This window comes from Megalops cyprinoides, chromosome 16, assembly GCF_013368585.1.
Source record: "Megalops cyprinoides isolate fMegCyp1 chromosome 16, fMegCyp1.pri, whole genome shotgun sequence".
NCBI classification, from domain to species: Eukaryota; Metazoa; Chordata; class Actinopteri; order Elopiformes; family Megalopidae; genus Megalops; species Megalops cyprinoides.
This window is the reverse complement of record NC_050598.1, coordinates 18,742,640-18,763,991: the sequence shown is the minus strand read 5'-3', so window position 1 is coordinate 18,763,991 and position 21,352 is coordinate 18,742,640. Positions and strand designations below refer to the sequence as shown.

The window sequence follows — 21,352 nt, the reverse complement described above, 5'->3', positions numbered from 1 at the left end:
AAAGAGAGATCACAGACTCCAGCCTAAGACTATAAATTCAAACCTCTTGCACGTGTGCTTCTAGCCAACAGAACTTCTTCAGGGCCACTGGGAGGATAATAGCAATAGGACTGTTGCATCTTGACAGCATCTCTAGTGTCCCTAAGAGCATCATGGAAGGAGGGGTCCATTAAATAAACCCCTAAAAATAAATGTATTCATCACATGCTGGACTCAGACAGCATGTAAGGGTAGCATTCTTGACGAAATAATTCCATTACATGGGTCCAAAGATACAGATAAGACATTGAATGGGATGGTAGTCTTTCTCCATCCATTTTCTGTGAAATATCGTGTGTGTATGGCAGCACTCAATGGGATTAATGACACTTATCCTCACACCTCGATTACCAGGTGGTAATCTGTGTAAAGTCTCACCTTGACAAGTTCATAGTGTTGAATTCCGTTGATCCCCACGTCCGGGTCTAGGGCGGAGGGGACGGGGTAGCGGGAGTTGATGGCAGTGTTCTCCGGGATGGAGATGTTAATGACAGTGGACTGGAACAGGGGGGCATTGTCATTGATGTCCTCGATAAGGAAGCGAATCTTTACCAGGCGGAAGATCTCGTCGGGAAGCACGGCTACCTCCAGCTCGTAGAAGCAGCGCTTCTCGTTGAAGACGCCCGAGCAGAGCTTCTCCCGATCGATGCGGTTGGAGGTGGTGAAGATCTCCCCCGTGTTGGCCTCGACCCGCACCAAAGGCACGTCGCCAGTCTTGTAGACGGGCTTGAACTGCAGCGGCGATGACAGCTTGACATTGGGGTCCAGGGCCAGGTCCAGGTCTTTGCGCAGGTTCCCAATCCTCACGTTCTCTGGCAGTTCCTCCCGCACGGTGTAGTCCTTCTCCTGGGCCCAGGACCGCGAGGCCAGACAGGTGAGCAGAACCACCAGCAGGTGTGCCTCACAGGCTAAGTCCATATTCAGCAGGAGTGAGGAACTTCACTGTAAGGCTGCAGCTCTGACACCAGGAAGGGAAAGAAAAGACAAAGAGGCATGAAACATCAACACCAATAGAAAAAAATTCAGAATAACTGAAGAGACATTCTGAAAAGCTAGAAACTGAAAGGGAAGATTAAAAAAAAAACTACATTGCTCTAAACTGAATTTGAAAGACATTTCTGCATTCTGTTTCAATTAGTGCCAGCTTTCCCACAGTACAATCCCATTCTGTCAGTGAAAGCACTGAACTTTGACCCTGACCATTTCCAAGTGAACCTGTCTAGGGCCAGCACCCCTCCTAGGTCTATGACAAATAGCCATTTGTCCCAGTCAGCCCCATGTTTAGAAGTACAGAGGGCCACATCACAACACTATGGCACAGTTTTACACAATTAACCTCTGTTGTCTGCCAGCAGCTATGGACTGCATAGGCATGAAAAAGTAATTAGTTCACTTATTCAGTCACTGGCTCATTCTGATGTTCACTCATCCATTCATTCTCTGAGCGTGTCCATGGAGACGTTATTTCTGGTCTAAAGTGGACAGATTTGGGGGTTGGTAGGATACGGATGACAACAATCTGCACCTCTGAATTCATCTTTCTTAAGATAGAAAATTGATTCAGTTATTATCTTAGAACATAGCTGCACAGCATTCAACAATGATGAACAATGTGACAACCATAGCAATGGTTTCTCTTACATTTATGATACTTGATAGTAACACATGAAGTTGCTCTTATATGAAGCATCTTCACTGGTTAAAAAAAAAAAAAAAAACTGCAGTTGTTTTAAAGATAACAACATTTACACAACTGGTTATACAGTATTGAATGGCTGGCACTGATGTGTGTAGTGTTGTTTCCACTTCATGGGAAAATGGGAAAGCAAGTGGGCTATTTGTGTTTATGTTTTTATTTGTATTTATTGCTTATCATGCATTTTATGCTCCTGTTAAAAAAAAAAAAAATGACAGTGCTTCAGAGAAAGTTGTGATCACAGTTCCCCATGTAAAAACCATTAACTGTTAACCTTACAAGTACATAAGTATTGATCAGATGTGTTTTCTTATTAGCGCTGGCATATTTTCTGTTGCGAGAATTGTGTTCAATCCATAACAATTGACTTGGTCGACTAAAGGCAGGATTACTCCAGCACCCATACATACAGAGGATTACTGTCAACATTGTGTAGGTTTCCCTTCCATTAATGTGTTGCAAATGAGGTCATAACTGTGTAATCACAAATAAAAATACAATGCATCGTTTCTGCTGAATGCCCCACACTTTCAATTTAATTGTGCTGGGTAATACTGAATGGAAAGGAAATAACTAACAATTAAGACCCAAGTCTGCCATTTTCTGTGGTAGGAAATGCAGTGGGTTGTAAGCCTATAGGTTTTTGCCCCGTTTGACATGATTTCTAAATCAGTCTTGGGTGCTGTATGTCGCTTTATTCGATAGCAATGCAAATCCAATTTGGGCGGAAAATAAATAAAAATTGCTGAAGGGGTGAATTCCTTAGTACGTGCCAAAAGTTGAAGTAGGTCACTGAGAAACCAGTGGGTGCCATGTCTGACAGTTTCCAGACACGAGTGTTTTTATTTCTTTACAAAGTAGCTAACGTGGTATTAATCCTCAGAAAGAAGATGAAAAAAAAAACACATTTGTAACATCTCCAAAGATACCCTGTAATGTCATTCATCTTCTTGGAGTCACAGCTGTTGCATTAAGAGGAAAATATAAAACACCCGTCTTCCTCTGTTCATCTTTACATTTGTGGACTTAATGTCTGGGGAATTCAGCCCTGGCGACAGGCTCTTGAACAATCTCCCTTTTGAATGGAGGTAGCATTAAATTTAGCCACAATAGATAATCTACTCACATATTTTTGTCATAACAGTAAGCAAGGCAAGGAATGTAATAGGAAACGGCTTTCTTACAAATATGTGAATCCATCATTCCCAAATCTCAATTTAGGCGAGCAGACTCCAGGAGTTTGGCACAGGAAAAATGGCAATTATCCACTTTTGTGGATGAAAATTAAGCTCCTACTTGCCTGAATGCATGTGGTCATAATTTACCCAAAAGTCACATATTATAAAACTCTCTACCTAAAAGCAATGGGAGACTGCAGCTTCAATGGGTGGAGCTTTCATGAGTTATTAGCGACTCACCGATCTGAACACATCACAGTGTTCTTCTATGAAGAGCAAAGTGTTTTGGATCATTCACGCAAATCAGTGCTTGGCAGCACGTATTAGCTCCACAGTTCATGAAATCTGACTCTGCCATCACTGCTATGTACAGTCTGGTTTTGTGTCAGCTATGTTATGTTAAGTATTTGTTGATTTTGTCCACAAGCTTTATTCAGGCCTTTTATCAGCACACCTGATTTCTTTTGAGAATTAATTATGGCTTTTACAAATTTAGTAAGGGGACTTTCTGCTGCAAGTTTGCACTGACATTTACCTCCACATCACTTCTTTTTTTTCTGAAAAGGGAAAAATTTATTAATGGAGAAGTAAAAAGCTAATTAAACTGGTTTTGATTAGGTGAGTGGTGAAAGCAGTGATAGCCCCTGCTCATGTTAACTGTCTACTCCGTACCATTTGTCTCACCATGTGCTTTTAGAGGGGAAACTCAAGAGAGACTCATTATGGCTCGGCTAGGCAGAAGGAAAGCGGCGGAGTTATTTACATGACAGTGATCAATGTGCCGGTCGCTCTTTGCGCCGTTACACAAAGTGTTGTGCTGCCCTTTGAAAAGACATGAATCCTGATTTGCCTTACTTTCAAGTTTGTACCCTTTTTAAGACGGTGGAGCAATTACTATTCCACAGCTCAGTCTAGCCCCAACCAGTCCATGGCAGCACCTTATAATGTGTAATGAAAAGAACACACTTGCTAAGGAGGAATCTAGTGAGCTGAATTTAAGATCAAAAGTCAAGGCATATCCTGCTCAGTGTTGCCAGCTTCAGACCAGAAAGCTACCAGATCACCCTGCAAGAGTCTGTTTTTTGTAGACACAAATCTCTACAAAGCTTAGTGTGCTGTCCAGAAATAAATGAATGTTATTTTCTTTTTGAGTTTTCACTACATTTTTGGACACTCTGGTATGATATACACACAAATTGCATCACAGATTTAATTCCACAGGTTATTAAAGAAAAATCATGCGACATTTAGCAACTTCTGTACATACACACACACACACACACACACACACACACACACAAGCACTGCTGTGCGTGTGTGTCTTATGCTCGTTCTAAATGTCTCTGGATCTATTGACTAAATCAATAAGTTGGAAACTTTGATCCTCGACAGATGTTGCCGTGAGGCTCCGCGCTCTCAGGCCATGTTTCAGATCACACTGTTCAGGAATCCAAGTGTTCGCTCATGAATCAAAACTCACATCACCCCGTGGCACTGGACACAGACCGTGACCTGCTCCCTATTCTGTCTTGACAATTTATTGACCTCACTCAATCAAAAACCCTGTGACAAAGGCACTGTTGCCCTTTGACCCTTGTCGTATAAGTCACACTAGACTACCCTTTCTGACCACTGGCTTAAAGAAATATTAAATGCACCTCCCAGCTAGGCTCTCGCCACCTTGCAGTAAGGTGATTTATGAAACTAATCCCACCACTCCCGCAAGGTAATTTGGATACTGAAGTATTTGCACCAAGAATAAAAATGAGGAGGAAAACAAAGAAACAGTTAAACCAAGGCAAATGAATTAGGTAACAAATTATATCAGTGATTTCCTCTACATTTTGTGCTGCTACAGATAGCCAGGGAGAGGGTGGCTGGATTGCACAAGGCCCAGCTCCACTTCATACTTCTTTGGCTAGTGTTGCAAAATCTTGAGTTCTTTCATTTTCTTAAATATACCCCACCACACATGCTCATTAAAAATACAGATCTGTGTGAAATGTTAACATTCAGCACAGGAGCCAGTCTGATGCATATCATGGCATTTGGTTTTATAGGAATTTATGATGTTCTTTGAAAAAAATGTGACAATTTATTTTCATTTAACATGCAATCTATCTGAGTGCTAAACTACATTTGAAGTGTTCAGGAAAATGTCAGTCAGTATTTGCAAAGGAGTACTAAGGGATGTTTTTACTTGGAAGTACCAGGCACTCACCAAGTTAATGACCCTTACAAAGCAGATTTATAAATGTGCAGTACATCCCACCACACAGTTTTATTTTTTTCATGAAATCACCCTGGGTGTCTTTTATAAACATGTTGAGCACTACTCATGCAGTAGGTTGGTAGTGCAACTAACACAGCATTGTGTATGGGAGACATATTTTGAAGAATGGAGCATGAAAAAGAAAAGAAGCACAAATGCCTTTGAGGCCATCTTCCTTGCTTACATTTCCCTGGTCTCCACGAGGCTATTTTGAGCCCTAGACGGATGATTTAATCCAGCAGGCACAAAACCTGCCTCCATTCTGAGGAGCCAGAGTGGAGGAGAGAATCCAGAGCAAGGATCGCTTTACATGACAATGTGATGGACAGAGCTGCCTGTCTTTATTACTAAACCTGGGCTATGGAGGGAAAAAACACCTTTGCTCTCCAGCTTAATCCATAAACCAAGATATATGAGTACCGGTTTGATGGAATCGCTCGAGATGTGGAGTTCAAAGTGGTGTTCAAATACGCTCTTATAACGATGGGCATAAAAAAGTCAAAACATATATATATATTTTTTTTTTTATTTTCTGAAATATCTTAATCATATAATTTATAATCACTATTGATGTCACCACAGCATGTGTATAACCAGTGAGAAAAGCAGTGTGAGTTCATGTAAGTATGTTCATGTAAGTAATATATATATTAAACATGATAGCTGTAGCTCTGCTTTAGAATGATATTTGAAATATTAATCGGAAATACTATCTCAAGAATTTGACTATTTTGCATGTTACATGACCATGCAACAATAAAGACTGCAATTGCGGCTGTGATTGCAGTGCCCTGGACAGCGAGTCGCTATGCTGTGTGATCATACAGGATTGTCCCTGTCAGAGTTCCCTGTATCTCCGCCAAACTGTAATGAACCAAGAAATATACACACAAAGAACATATTAATTCCGTTAAAGAATTATACATGCTGGAAAACAGGTAAGACAAGACAAAAATGTCAAAGCAGAAGGGTGTATTTTAAGATTAAGTACATTATCAGCCTATGGACACTGTGATACATGCAAACATCCCACATAAGACCGTCTTTGAAACCATCTATGCAGTTTAATTATACTGATTAATGTAATTATGTAATAAACTGAACTAACGTAATAACAATCTCTAGAAAAACAGTCATCAATTGCTGTCAATGGGATATTCAAAAATTATGACAGCTGAAGTATGTTGCTAACTATCTTGTTGACATCGATAAATGAATGAATCAGCTTTTATTTGATATCACACTTGTAACAGAGGTGTTAGTACATGTGTTAGTACATATACTCTGGTAATTTGCAGACAACGGTATTGCCATTCATGAACATGCTGCAAATAGTGAGAGTGAGTCTAAAAAAAAGTTTGGAGCTGATATTGCACAGTGCTGCCAAACACTGACCACCTCTGAGTCTTTGAAACAAACATTTTGTGGCATACTATTTCTACCTGATTGACATCACACCATAAATGTTTTTAGGTGATTGGAGACCAGAGAAAGGGGTAGTTTTTTTTTTTTTTTTTCCAGACAGAAAAAGATAAACTACTAGCATTGACTAGCAGGGGCTAATGATTGAGACACGTCAACACAGCTGTGAGCCGAAGCTCAAGCTGCAACATACATCATGCAATCCGGGTGATACGCATATCAAATATGACCAGAGCTTCCCTTTGTGTCTCAAATACCGAGCATCTATTTGTCAGTTTTTGTGGCACATTGCCATACTTGATCTCTCAGCTAACAGGGTGTCACATCTTTGGTTTCAGCACTTCCCTATGTTTAGTACTCTGAGTGCACTGGCCAATGGCCATGCTCTTTTTGTGTGAATTTTTTTTTTCCATCTTCATGAAGGTTTTATTGCACTGTGTGCACCCCATCCCCTTTCTATACGAAGAAAGGCATTTTTGGTAAGAAACTTGTTTTGTTGTCATGGGGATGAAAAAAAGTGATGTAAGCTCACTTTGCGTCACTGGATTTTTTTTTCAGTAATTACATCAATAATATAGTTAGTCAAATATGAATTAAGTGCATAAATAATTCTGTGTTAATTATGACTCAATTATTTAAAGTACTTTTTCTAGAAGTTGACTGAATGGGTCAATGGACAGTACGTAGAAACTGCATGAGGACGTAAGTGAATGAAAATCAAAACATCCCCCCCACCACCTTTTTTAGTAGAGACGTCCCCTAAAATGATGTTTCACAACAGGGGAATCCACACAAATTACAAAATAACATGCAGATGCAGTATTTGTAAGCTGACCAGTGTGAGCTGAAAAGCCTTCAAACAGCGCTTTGTCAGTGTGGGGCATGTTATAATTTGCTTACAGAGATTCACGGACTGACAAGGCAGTTAGCAAACAGAGAACACCGAATGTAAAGCAGATGTGAGTCACAAGGTACTGGGGACCTGCTTCTGGGGTCTCTTAAAATGCAAGTCTCTCCAAGTTGACAGCGAACCTATGTGAGCAGTTCCTGAGATCCTTGGCAGTCTGAGAGACAGGCCTACCAATGTGATCCATTAAAACCCTTTCCAGGATCTACGACCTTGCAGTTTCCTTATCATGCTGTCAGGAGAGAATAATGTCTGGTTCTGCTTGACTCTGTAATACTGACCACGGTGTTCAGAGTGCCTGCCACAGATGTGGCAGTGGATGCCAAAGGGTTTCTTCTGACAACTGTGGACCGGGACACAAGACACTCTGGAAAGTTAATGATGGCACCTGTCCAGGTAGCATACTAGGCTTCTCTGTTTTCAATCAGAGAAGAGTAAACACTCACATGACCTCCATTAGCAGGTTTAATTGGAAAGGCTTTAAAAAATTAATCGTATTCAAAACAACACTTATCAGATTTGTTCAGCTCAAAGTAAAAAAAATGATAACCTACTACTCTTTTTTTCCTTCTCAGACATTTTCTGGATATTATCATGTTATGTTTACAAATAAGGATTAATCATTCTGCTGTTATAAGAAACACCGCAAATGCACAACAGCAAATGAGATGAACAGTGCTTCTCTCGACATCACCTGCTGGTCCTCAGTACATTTGCCATTCATGAGCTATCTTCCCAGCCACAGATATTTTGCATGTGGTATAAAACAGAAGCTGATGACCTCTAATAAACCTGAGACTGATTTGCATTCACCTTAAAACATGTTTGTTGATGGCCGTTGCATGCGACACAACTGTGCTCAGTAGCTGAATATTAACTATCAAACTTATGCCAAACTAAAATCAGTATTACATCTTCAAAAGATATTATGTATTTGAAATGTGCAAATCTATGTATTAGCTTATATATCTGGCACTGGTAAGTCACTTGTAGAGCCCTTACATCAGGCATTCGCAACCTGGTAATGTCAACATATGTACTACCCCTAGAGGGCAGTCTAGAGGTGATGATGATCAAAGAAAGAAAGAAAGAAGGAAGGAAGAGCTATAAAAATTGCAGATATGACGGTCTCCGAAATATGACATTAACAAGAAGAGTAAATGGTAATATTTTAGGCTGCATCAAAAGCATCTTAAAATGAAGGTACCCCATTATTCACTGTGTTAGAATAATGGGATCCTCTTAAACAAATGTGAGTGATGAAAGAATTAGAACCCTCTTGAAAAGAATCCACTACATTATATTTTGCTAAGCAGACACTCTTATCCAGAAGAACTTACATAGCCTACAATTTTCACGTTAACCATTTATACAGCTGGATGCCCACAAAGACAATTCGGGTTAAGTACTTTGCCGAAGGGTACAACAGCAGTGGCCCACCTGGGAATTGAACCGGCAACCTTTGGGTTATGAAGCCCGTGGCTTCCCACTACGCCATGCTGAACATTTCAACAATGAGACAGTCACAGGCTTGCAGTAAAAAAAATTCCAAAACCATGCCCACAAAACGAATGCTAAAAAAGACCCGTATGACCCCAATCCAAACGGTATGCACAGTATGTCATTAACAGATCCTAGAACAAGCAGGACAATAACCTGTAACAGTTTTACAGGAAAGACCCATGTACAGTTATTAGTCCATTCATATTTTTTTCTTTTATTTCATACCACTCATAACAATGATCATATAAGAAATAAAATATCCCACCTGCCTCATCATGCCCTCCAATTGAAATAATATATATACATATATATATATACATATATATATGTATATATATATATATATATATATATATATATATATATATATATATATATATATATATAAGCAAACATCAGAGTGCTGCTCATTAACATGGTCACATACAAAGACATCTAATTCAATCCTTCAGCCTAACATATCAGACTACCTTTCAGGGATTCTATTACAGTGCTAAATTTAAGTTCAAGTGAATGGGTTCAAAAACAATGCATATGCCACCAAGTGAGACTTGGGCTTCAATGACACACAAATGCTATTCCCACCCTACGCTTAAACTTTGTGACCCCATCCATATGTGATGGCCATTTTCACATTAGAAAATCTTTTTTTCAAGTTTACCTGATACAATTTGCCAGCCACTCTTTGCCACTCTGGCTCTCAACTACCCTTACCTCCTCCCAACTTATTTCAGATGTACTCTGCCTCTTTAGATCAGGAATTTATGATCATCAAAACTCTCTACTTTTTTTCAGCCTTGACAGTATATTGCATGCACACTATGCACGAGTCTTGGTTCATACATTTGAATAAAACCAATCAAGAACGACAGTGATCTTCTGCATTCAAATCATGGCAACATCCATGGTGACTGGTGCGGGGCAACAACAAGCGAAAAGAGGGAAGTGTATTCCATCCCTTACCATTGAAGCAATGAGACGACATCACAGAATTAAAAAGGAGTTGCCTATTTTGGATGTCACTACATGTACATCACTACAGAAGCAAAAAAAAAAAAAACTTAATGGAATTATAGATACAAAGCAGCAGGAGTGGACTGATGCTACTCCGTAGACCCACTCATTATTATTATTATTATTATTATTATTATACTAAGTAATATAATACTACTAAGTATTATTTACTTAGAAACAATATTTACTGACATAAGCCATCTATAGAAATGGAGGTACTGAGGTGCCAATCTCGAAGCCTGTGGGGCACTTTATCATTGAAAATCGGCTTACTGTGAAATACATGGATTCTGAATATCTTTCACAGTTGGCTAGAATTCCATATTTGATTGCTTGATTACTTCATAGAGGCACACATCAAACACAATATCCAGTCTGGTCAGATGTTTAAGACAAAATTATGGCTAATGACAAAAAGTAATATTGAGAAAAGTTTATTTCTTCCAACTGTGGCCAATTAAGAGTAATTATTTAAATACTCTGTTTATAAATTTGAGATTTGAAATGGAGAATGTAAATCAGTTGGGCAGGATTAATACCAAAGAGATTTCTGGTTTGAGGGACATTTCTGAAAAATAACCCAGCACCTATATCTTATAACAAGGTTATCTATTTCAAGAGTATTCCAGAGTTGCAACATAAGTACTTCAGCTAAATGCTATTCATATATATATATATATATATATATATATATATATATATATATTGTACAAAACTCAGTCAGTTTTGCCTGAGCAAAAAGGAAAGCGTCAAGGTATAATTATGCTATATCTAAGCGAAGCACAATGGCATAAAGCGAAACCTGTGTCAAAAGACTAAAAATGATTAATTAACCATGCCGTAGGGTTGTTTCATGACAGATCCAATCTATTAACCATGACAATTAAATTTGATATTAGGGAAATACTCGAATAATATTTGCCTTATTTTCATTTAATTGTCTCCGCTTGAATATAAGTTTGAGATTTAAGATGTAGCCTATGACAGAACAACAGAGCATGCCTCCTAAGATCAAACCAAGCAGGCTCTGTAACTTGTAAACCGCCACAGGGTTAGACGCAAAAGTTAAAACAATAAATTGACTGGTTTCAATTGGTCATGTAGTCAAAACCATCGATCATTTCTAACTGCTAAATTATACTATTGCAAGAAGAGTGTGCATGTCGCCACGGGTTTCAAAAGTCCTTTTCAACATTTACGCTACTCATACTGAATCGCAAAAGCTAAGCTACGCGTAGCTACATGACCTAAGCTGATTTGGTGTCTAAGGAAAGCCCTTGGCAAGGGAGTCTGTCAATTAAAACACGCATCTTGTTTATTTCATCCGTCCTGATTTCATGCCTACGGGTAAGTTTTTTTTTTTTTTTCCCCAAACATTAAATCGCGCGTTGTAATATTTCACCTTATAGGTTTGTGTTGACCTGTAACCTACGTACCGCGCGTCCAGCCTGATAAACACTTCTGCTTAATGCTCATAAAATGTGTACCGGCACCGCAATAGGCAGCAGCTCTGTCTGAAGTAGGGTCGAGCGGTTACACCAGTCACGTTTTGCCGGCGACATCATTGGAAATGTCAAAACAATCACTCATCAGGGTTCCGTGCCCTTATGATGCCCAATCTCTCACTGCCGAAATTATTGCATTGCGAATCTAAAGATCTGTCCATTTTAATTTCAACATGCCAGTTTACGTAGGTTGTCGGCATACATTCTGCATGAAACACTGCCCCTCGTTTTTCACTGCGTTACATTTAAGAATACTAAGATTACAGAATGACATGTTTGTCAGAGAAACAACTCGTCATTTATTGTTATTGTCTTACTTTAAGTTCTATCGTTTGCGCCGGTCACACTATCTTGCCAACAGTTGCAAATAAATCAGACATTCACGACTGGGTACTCACTGTTGTACTCAATCCATTTGAATAGAAAACAAGCATACATACTATAGCATAAACATCTTCGACTAAACTAAATCTCGTTCAGCTATACATCTGGTTATATTAACGTAGCGTTCACTGCTGTGCCAAGCTTACATTTAAATGCATATCTGTATGCATGTTATTTTGCCGGCTTCGACCACAAAGCCTGGAATTCGTGGGACGAATACGGTTTCACGAATTATCTACTGTGTGTCCATCGTACAACAAATCTGTTTGCTGGTACGTTGTATTAGACGCAGTAAAAGGTAATGGTTTGAGCTTGTTCCTTAAATATAATGTGTTTCACTCAGGATAGGAACGACACAGCAATAATGTTGGAACATTATGAACTGAGTAATGAAAGTCATAATGACACGATTGTTTTTCATAAATGTTTACAACACGATCCATGTACAACTCCTGGCATGACTTTTTGCTTCAATGGATGGTCTATTCCCTGTAAAAAGTGGTAGCGTTAATTACATCAACGCCTCTCCCGGGGCAGCTAAAGCTTATCAAAAACAATTTACTACAATGAAAGTTATCGTATAATGATGTGCAAGACTGCGTCAACTTTGATAACGTGTGCCTATTTCTACATGTAAACTAAATGTAGCAAGATAGTGCAAACTGACCTGTGAATTATTCGACCACCTTGCATGAATTCACATTCTACAAAATCGACTAAATTTATAGCAGTATCGTCATGTGGTATCATCTTCTTGTGCGATTATATAGTTCTGTAGGTAAAACGAATCGACCTTACCTTGAATTCCTTCAAGCAATATATGCCAAACGATTAGCAATCCCCGACACGTAGCGACATCAGTGCTTTAGAAGATGATGTGCCATGAGTCGAACTGAAGAGGAAGGAGGACAGGAGAGAGAGAGAGAGAGAGAGAGAGAGAGAGAGAGAGAGAGAGAGAGAGAGAGAGAGAAAGAAAAGAAAAAGGTTTTCCTCTGGTAACCAAAATAAAACGAGTTTTTAATAAAATTAAATCCGACTACTGGAAATTATCCTTGTTTTATGCAGTCTATAGTCCAAAATCGAATGAAAAAACATTGATGTTCAGTTACTTTATTTTTTGAGAAACAGAATCATTCCTCTTCGGGTATCTTGGGCAAACTGCAGTGCAATTCCAAGAAAGGAATAATGACACCGGTGGTCCAAGTCCTCTCTCTTTTGGCAGTACGTGGGATTTCAACTATGCATTCTTGTTAAGAGTTGAAAATTGTGAAGTCTGTCACAGAAAGTCCCTTTCATCGGTCTGCAAATGTAATCGCTCTCTAAACAAGTTCACATTTGTATTAGATCCACGGTTCATTCAGGAAAGAACATTAGTCTCACATTGCTGCCAATGACTGTCGTCGCTTTATTGGTTTAATTACCATTAGTATTTTTGTAAGTAAGTACACGTAGCCCAGAATTATTGATGTTGGGGGGCTCTAGTCACTGCATACCTTCCCGGATATAGTTAGACGCGAGTGTGGCTTGGTGCAGCATCACTCTCAGAAGTTGTTGAATTACGCGTTTTGAGGTTGCTGTGCGCAAAGCTCTGGCTCTCTCAGTTGTGTTGGATGAACTCAGCCCCTTAGTACTGCCTACCACTCCACCTCCGATTGACATCATTGTGGAAGGAGGAGCCTAGGACAGAATACAAATGATGGGTTTTTCCTTAAAGCCGCACTGGCTCACTCGAAGGACGGCGGCGCTGAGCTCCAGTGAGTGCAGTAAGCGAGATACCGAGATGCAACAGTACTGGTGCTCAGGTTCGCCTGCGAGATAGAGGGGGCAGTGTTCGCTTTAGTAATAAATAGTGATTTATATATTTATTATTATTTATAAATTAAGCGCCATTTAAGAAACATTGGGCAAATGTGGCTATAACCTCTACCTCTAAAAACCTCTAAAATATGTAGTTGGTGTATGTTTTGTGCTGAAGCAGACATAAAAAGAACAACACAAAGTAATGTTCTTCTGCAGCTCATTCTCTGCATCTGAAGCATCCCAGTATAAGTGTCAAAGTGAAATGGCATGGAGTTCATATTTACTACATTTAATTAATGCTGACATGCAGTGTCTGTAAATAATCTGACAGAAATTTCTTTTCTTTCTTTTTTTTTGGGGGGGGGGGGGGGGGATGAACACTGAGATCAAGTGAGAGAAAGGCTTTGATTTTTTTGGCCTGTTATCACTTCAGCACTAACAATTCCTCCTCATTCACAAATATCTTGGAAACATATGCCATTTTTTTTTAATTTTCATGCAACAGTCAGCATCATTGCTCTCTTTCTCCTATTGTTTCTCCTTATGTGGTTTTAGGATGGCCAGTTAACACCACTTTCTCCTCTCCTGGGGTAGACAGAGACATATGCCTTTAACAACATGAATTGAATATTTTCATAATCTTCTTAATTCAGACTAGCACCTTTAATGTGTCCATTCAGAGGCGTCCTCTTTCACCAATTAACACCCATTTTGAACAGGGGCAGCTGAGGGTTGCTGAGGCTACATCAAGACAGCACCATAAGTAATGATACAGACTTAATAAACATTGGTGGTCATACAAAGGTTCACCCTTCCATCAAGGATTATCAGAGCCTTACATGAATTACATGTTTTCTCTCTACTCACTTTTAGCAGTAATTCCAAACCTAACATCAGGGATATTATGGCTTCATTAGCAATATAAGCTTCTATTGGTAAACTTGCACCAGTGGTGCTACTGTGCATGTGTACCTGTTTGCCATCCTCAGACAGTGGGGTTTCTGGGGCAGACAACATCTTGAGTTCAAGGAATGGTGTTTTATACGTTCTGTCTTGGTCTGTCACAATGATTCCCTCTATCACAAGAGACAAACACTCCTTGAAACATGTCAAAAACTAAAATTGTACCCTGAAATCCCAGTGGAATAACACTCTTACAAAAGCAAACTCATCAAGTGTGTCTGATTGTAAATTTTGCCATCTTTGCAGGAAAATGCTGTAAAATGTGCAATGTGACTGTCCAGCTAATAGGTCATGAGCTGTATGGCTCATTGAACACCAAAGCCTAGATCCTTTAAGCTGGCTTTTCAAGGTTTCTGAACAATGTTCAGGTTTTTGCTTTAAATTGCTTCGTCCATATGAAGTTTTTTTTGCTTCTTCAGACTTTTCAATGGCTAACCTTAAACCAAAGTAGTTTAAAAATATAACAGAAGATTTGGGGCGAAGTGTAGCTGACCAGAACACTTCACAGAAAAGTTATGGAAGAAATATACATGAATGTCTTTATACTGTTGCCAAATAAATGTTTGGTCAGTGAGATTGCCCTTCAATTTGAAATGAAACAAGCTGCAAATGGAATAATAATGTGGAGGAGATAACATGCTTTTGAAGTGAATAAAGATATACAAACACATATCTTAGTCATGAGTTAAAGGTTTATTTCATTAGGTATGTCCAAAAAAGATTCTCAACAGCCAAATACTGTTGTGTCCTGTGGTTTAAGCCTATAAGTAAAATATGCAGTCAGGTACAGATTATATACCTGGGGTATAATAATACTCTCTTGTAGGTATTGTATGGATATTGCCATGGAAATGAAAAATCAAGCTATTCCCTTTATTTTATCTACATTACATTATTTATGTGCTTAGCAGACATCTTCATAGTTACTCCAGTCCATAGTGACTTGTATATTTTATATTCTTTCAGATTACTCACTTATACAGCTGGATATTTTTTTTTTTACTGAAATAATTCAAGTGAAATACATTAGATAAAGATGCGACAGCAGTACAGCAGTGCTGCACTTGAGATTTTATCCTGAATCAAATCCCCAGTGGATCACTGCTTGTTGCACCCTTACCCAGTGAGGAGCTGATTTCAGTTCCTGTATCACAAAGCAACACTGGTCCCTGGGTTAAACACTGTTTCATTTTCTTCAGGTCAGATTGTTTACCAGTGTAAACACAAAAAGGGTTTGATCACTTCAACATCTGTACTTTATACTGCACTGCATATCTCTGAAGGACTTTGCCAAAACATCTTAAAATAAGCAGATGTGAACCTTAAAGAGACATGAAAAGGCATAACATGCCACATGGATAATTCAGGAGACCATTTTTTCTAATTTCTAAATGAAGTTCCTGAATTTTGGAAAAGGTTGTAGCTTCTACCAAAAGCCACAGGCAGTGATAACAACAGAGGCTGAATGACTTCTACACTGGATAGCCTTAACGTACACATCAAATCGGAAGCTTAATTTCAGAAATAAAAGAAAAGAAAAAAAAAATGCTTCTATAAATGATTGCAGCTTGTTGACAGACTTTTAAAAACACATTAACATCAAGGTCTGTATGCAAGGTCTTCTTTATGGAAGTATATGTTATCCCTTGAGTAAGCTGTTAATGAGAGTAAGAGCCATGCTAGGGAACTTATCATATCTCAGAAGTCAGAGTTAGGTCAGTTAATTGGGACTAGAGTAGTAAATTTCAAGTTCCGCGTAAATGTCATAGCTTAGTTGGCCTATATGACCTTAACTACATATAGCAAATCCTAACTAAGCTCTTCAAATGTTTTACTAACTGATTCTAGAGGCAACATCTATCATAGTTGATGCTGTTTTTTGAGGCATCAACAAGGTATTTTACCCCATCTGATATATAACTACTGTATATAGTTTGGTGTATATATATACAGTACATAATGGAAAATAGCTTCCTAGATATACATTTGAGCTGAATATAGCCACCCAACATACTTGTGCTATTTTGAATTGGGTACTTTTTCATTAAACAGTTGGTTAGATAGATGGAAGTACAAACTTGGTAATTAGCTTAGAGACATTTACATAGTGTGTGCCTGTATCTTGTACTCTAACAAATCTACTAGATACCCTTGATATGATTGATAGCCTTAGTAGATAATTATAACAATAAAGTTTATGACAAATTTGCTAATAACTTTACAATATGGCTATGGTTCAAGATGAATGGTACAGTGAAGCTGCACTCACTTGCTTGCCTTACTAACATACATTGAACATGTCATCAAATACAGAGTAGAATAAAATCAAACCCCTTATTTTCTAATCTGATTCAGGACATGGTGCCCATCTTATGCCATAAAAGGTTTTATCTTTATTTATTTATGTATTTATTTATTGCATCCTGTCCAGGATTATTCTATATGCAGCATCATCCACAGATGGACATATATCATTTATGGTAGCTTAGTTTAAGCCACACTGTAGCATGTCTATGGTAGAATAACTTTCTATGTATGAATCTCATTAAAAACAGAAGAAAAAAAATCCTTTATGATCACATTGATCCACTTAAATGGTCCCTTCATATCCACCAGCTGTGAAAACCATTAAACAGATAACCATAATTGTTGTAAAGTCAGGCATGGGAATCAAAGCCACTAGTCTCTTTAAACAGTATATATGACAAACCAACTGAGAACATGTGATTAACTATTATTTCAAGGCCAGGAATGCATGAATGTATACCAGCAGCAAGAAAATGTGCTCTTGGAGAAAAAAAAAAATATGTTTGAATGCCACCACATTTGTGCCTTTAATTTTCTGCTCAACACAGTTAGAACCAGCCCAAAGCAATCTTCATGATGAAGAGTGCCAGCACTACAGAACATTACATCCAGGGAATAGTGACATGCTAAACATTTGTTAAAATATCAAGTGGCTGAACCAAGGCCTCACACCAACCATTAAAAACCCAAACAAGTGGAGAGCTGGGAGCAAGAAAAAGGTCAATATGAGAGCTTAAAGGATCTAAGGATTTATTTATTTATTATTTTTTATCCAGATAGCATCAAATGGGAATTTTCTCTACACTGACTTAAATCTGCATGTTTTAGGCTTCCCCACTGGATCTGTGACTCCTTACTTACACCTAGAAACCACTGGAGAATAACAAACACTTGCACAAATACACACATATCACATACACATGCAAACATGGACACAAACACACACACACACGTACGCATGACCACATGCACGCACAGACGCAAACACAGTCGCGCACACGGGCACACATTGCTGTGCCTTATCAGCCTTGCCCAGCTGTAGAAGGACTGGTGGAGAGGTTAAACATTTGAATTACAAGGTAGGCCTTAGGGTATTAACATTCAGCTGCTTCAATGTTACACCTTATAAACACTACCATTTCACAAAAAAATAAATAAAATACATAGCTGGCACAGGAATGCATCATGCAATTGGTATTGGTTTTTGTTTTTTTTTACCTTGAAATGGGTTTCAATCCAAGCCGACATGTTGACCCAATGGTTTGGGAAAGCACAGGTCTCAATAATCTTAATATTGTTATTGATATTACCATTATAAAATCATTTTCAACTATATAGCTTCCCCTCACAAGGGATCATGTTTTTCTTAGGTCTTAGGTCTGTCTATGCACAATGTGATACAACATTTGTACAAGTTTGGCTACAGCAGTAATATTATGTAAAACATGAAACTATAATGTTTGAAAGGCCCCTCCTTCACCTATAAAATATTAAGCACACAAAATACATATATTGATTAACTCCATTCAGAGTTCAATAAAATCTCATAACATGCTGAGATGGACAAATGGATGGACAGGCTGACAGATAGGGCACTGACTTTTCATAGACAAAGACAGGCAGAGAAAGCGAGAGGAATGATATGTTTTACAGTTCATACATTAAAACAATTCCTACCCATCATGGCCACTACAGATGCATCAGACCACCCAGTCAAAATAAACAGACTTGAGCTTCATTGGTTTCCATGGTGCCGCTGTGGGGCAGTCACAAGACATACACAAAGCTGGACAGCAGCAGTCTCATAGAAGGGGAGATTCATCTACATGTACGCAGCCCTTTGAAACTGATGTTTAAAAATGCAGTAGTGCACATTGCCTCTGGTTGATGATGGTGATTTGATCATATGTTAATCTTATGAAAACCATGACACACATCTTCCAGTAAGGTTTTAGATACAAGTTGTCTTTCACTGACTCTCAAAGGGAACGAAAAAGAGAATGAGAGAGAGAGATGGCTGTATAATCAAATAAATGTGTGATTTATTGTTTATAAGCATGCATCTAAAACATCATAAGAATATTTCAGAGGAGCACATACTATTCTTATTTGAGGAGCACACACTGTCTCAACTTATGATGTGGTACATATGTCAAGATTAAGGTAAAATCCTTTTGGTGTGAAGTAGGGATTTAACCAATCTGTCAATTAATTGACTGTAAGTCACGGAAAGAAGACCAGTTACTGGGTGATATTGGAAGATATTCTAGAAGTGGTGGGGCTTTTTCTTTTCCATTTTAGGATTTTCAGTTGAAGAAATGGTTAGCTTGAGAAAGAGTAACCTACAGCATGGTTTACATGTAACTGCATGTGAGAAATAAGTGATGCAGAGAAAGGCAGAGAAATGAGTGCTCTGACACAAAAATAACAACCTATTCATACAATGTAATAATGTGATGCTTATTAATTTAATTGCATCGACATATTGTTGTTATGGTCAATCATTTAATATAATGTACCTTAAAAACAGGTCTAAAGCGGTCAATACATCCACGGGAGAAGAGTGCAGCATGACTGTTCTCAGAAAGCCAGTCCAATTTAATCTCATGCAATTTGAAGAGGCAAAAATATTTTTTACTAGATTCTTGCATGCTACATAGGAATATAAGACAGAAAGGTTGATAAAAAGGCTGAGTTGTGTGTGCAAAGTTTTTTTTTTTCCATATGAGCTAGCTGACAGCAGTGATGCTAGATTAAGCTGCTAACATAGCTAATGCTGGGCAAGCTTGCTGATTGCTCAGCTTGCCGATTGCTCTCTTGTTTGCTATCACACCGAGCTAGGTAAAAGTCTGGTTCTATTGGCTAAAATCCAGCAAGTTACATTCAGCAAGTTGGCTACAAGTGCAAATAGAATATGGTTGCATTCTGTTAAGAGTTTGTTAACCTGGCAGCCAAAAATCCTGGCTAGCTATCAAGATAACATTCATATTAGTGCATCGCTTTATGAAACAAAATTCATATTATATTAATTATGAAGACTTTTGTACAGAAAAGCCTAGGCTTTTAAATAGGCCTATTCATTATTTTTTGGAAACACTTTTATTTAGTTAATAAATGCAGTGGTGTTATGTTGGAATGCATTTGCAAAAGTAAAAACCTTGTTTTAACACATTTACACAAACATCTTTTTGAAGGCATTATTTCAATGTCTGAAAAAAGATGGCATATTAAGATTCTAATTTGGGTTTGTTTTGTATGGATGCATAGTCAATAGTTGTGACTTGGAAACATATATCTACACCTTTCTTGTAGGCTACTTGAATTATTAGTTTTATCATTTATTATTAAAATGTGGACTATCAAAAATAAGATATTTTTCTTCAGTTGATCTATTCAGCTAGTTTATAAGGTGGGAATATTTAAGTCAGATACATCCTGGGAGTTTGATGTATATCTAGACTATTACAGATGAGTAATACATTTGTAATAATACTGTAGCTGAAGACCTGTGTCAATTTGTAATGGTTTCCTGTTAATGATTATGTTAATGATTTAATTATCCCTGTGGCAAGGAAACTAGTTTCTGCAACATACCTTTTGGATATGGCCATTAGTTAACCAAAATCAAACAATTACAACAGCAATAATGTTTAAATTCAGCTAATCAAATGTAATGATAAGTACAATTTGCAGTGTTAACAGTATTAGTACCAATATTATAATTACACAAGGATCCTCACATTACAGCATTAACAGATGCCAGGTGCAGTGAGGGAAAAGACCTGTTTTATATCGTAATTTCATCTGTCATTCGTCATGCAGTGTGACTAAATTGTAAGGAATGACCTCAAAACATGTCAAGAAGAAATTAACCACCTAAAAACCTTTTTAAAAACCCTGCATGGGTGACACTAGCTTTCATATGTTTTTACTTTTTCCCAACTAATTTGGATGAAATTCCAACCACCTCCTCTCTTAAAATATTAAAATGTTATACAATGGAGAACTTCAGCATTCTTTGACACTATTTCAATTTAATTGCCATCCAATGTTGAACACTGAAGTCCATGACAGCCAGCATATCATGGACATGCAATGATCAAACTTAATAGAACATTCATACTGTAAGTCATTGTTACCTGCTATGACTGCAGTGATCATCCAGATACTACCCTTATGAATATACTAACTTGGATTGCATGAGGCACAGAGGTGCTATCAGCAAACTAATATCTCTCACATTTCTTTAAAAAATCTGCATTCTATGCAACTGCATTCAGTGCAATTTCACTGCTACACAGAACACATGTACATGTGTTTTTGAAATGTAAAATTCTGCTTCAACACTGAATATTTGCTTAA

General features: G+C 38.1%; 1 protein-coding gene across 2 annotated transcripts in view; it reads right to left on the bottom strand.

Annotated features, from left to right (window-relative positions):
- Nucleotides 1-12,795, bottom strand: part of pcdh11 (protocadherin 11) — a 202,747-nt gene extending 189,952 nt beyond the window's left edge. For both annotated transcript variants that reach the window (XM_036548209.1, XM_036548210.1), the window contains exons 1-2: nt 12,719-12,795; nt 418-997 (exon numbers count right to left, since the gene is read on the bottom strand). In XM_036548209.1, coding sequence (XP_036404102.1) covers nt 418-957 — 540 coding nt within the window. In that variant the 5' untranslated portion in view covers nt 958-997; nt 12,719-12,795. The remainder of the gene's footprint in view (nt 1-417; nt 998-12,718) is intronic.
- Between the last annotated feature and the right edge of the window lie 8,557 nt (nt 12,796-21,352).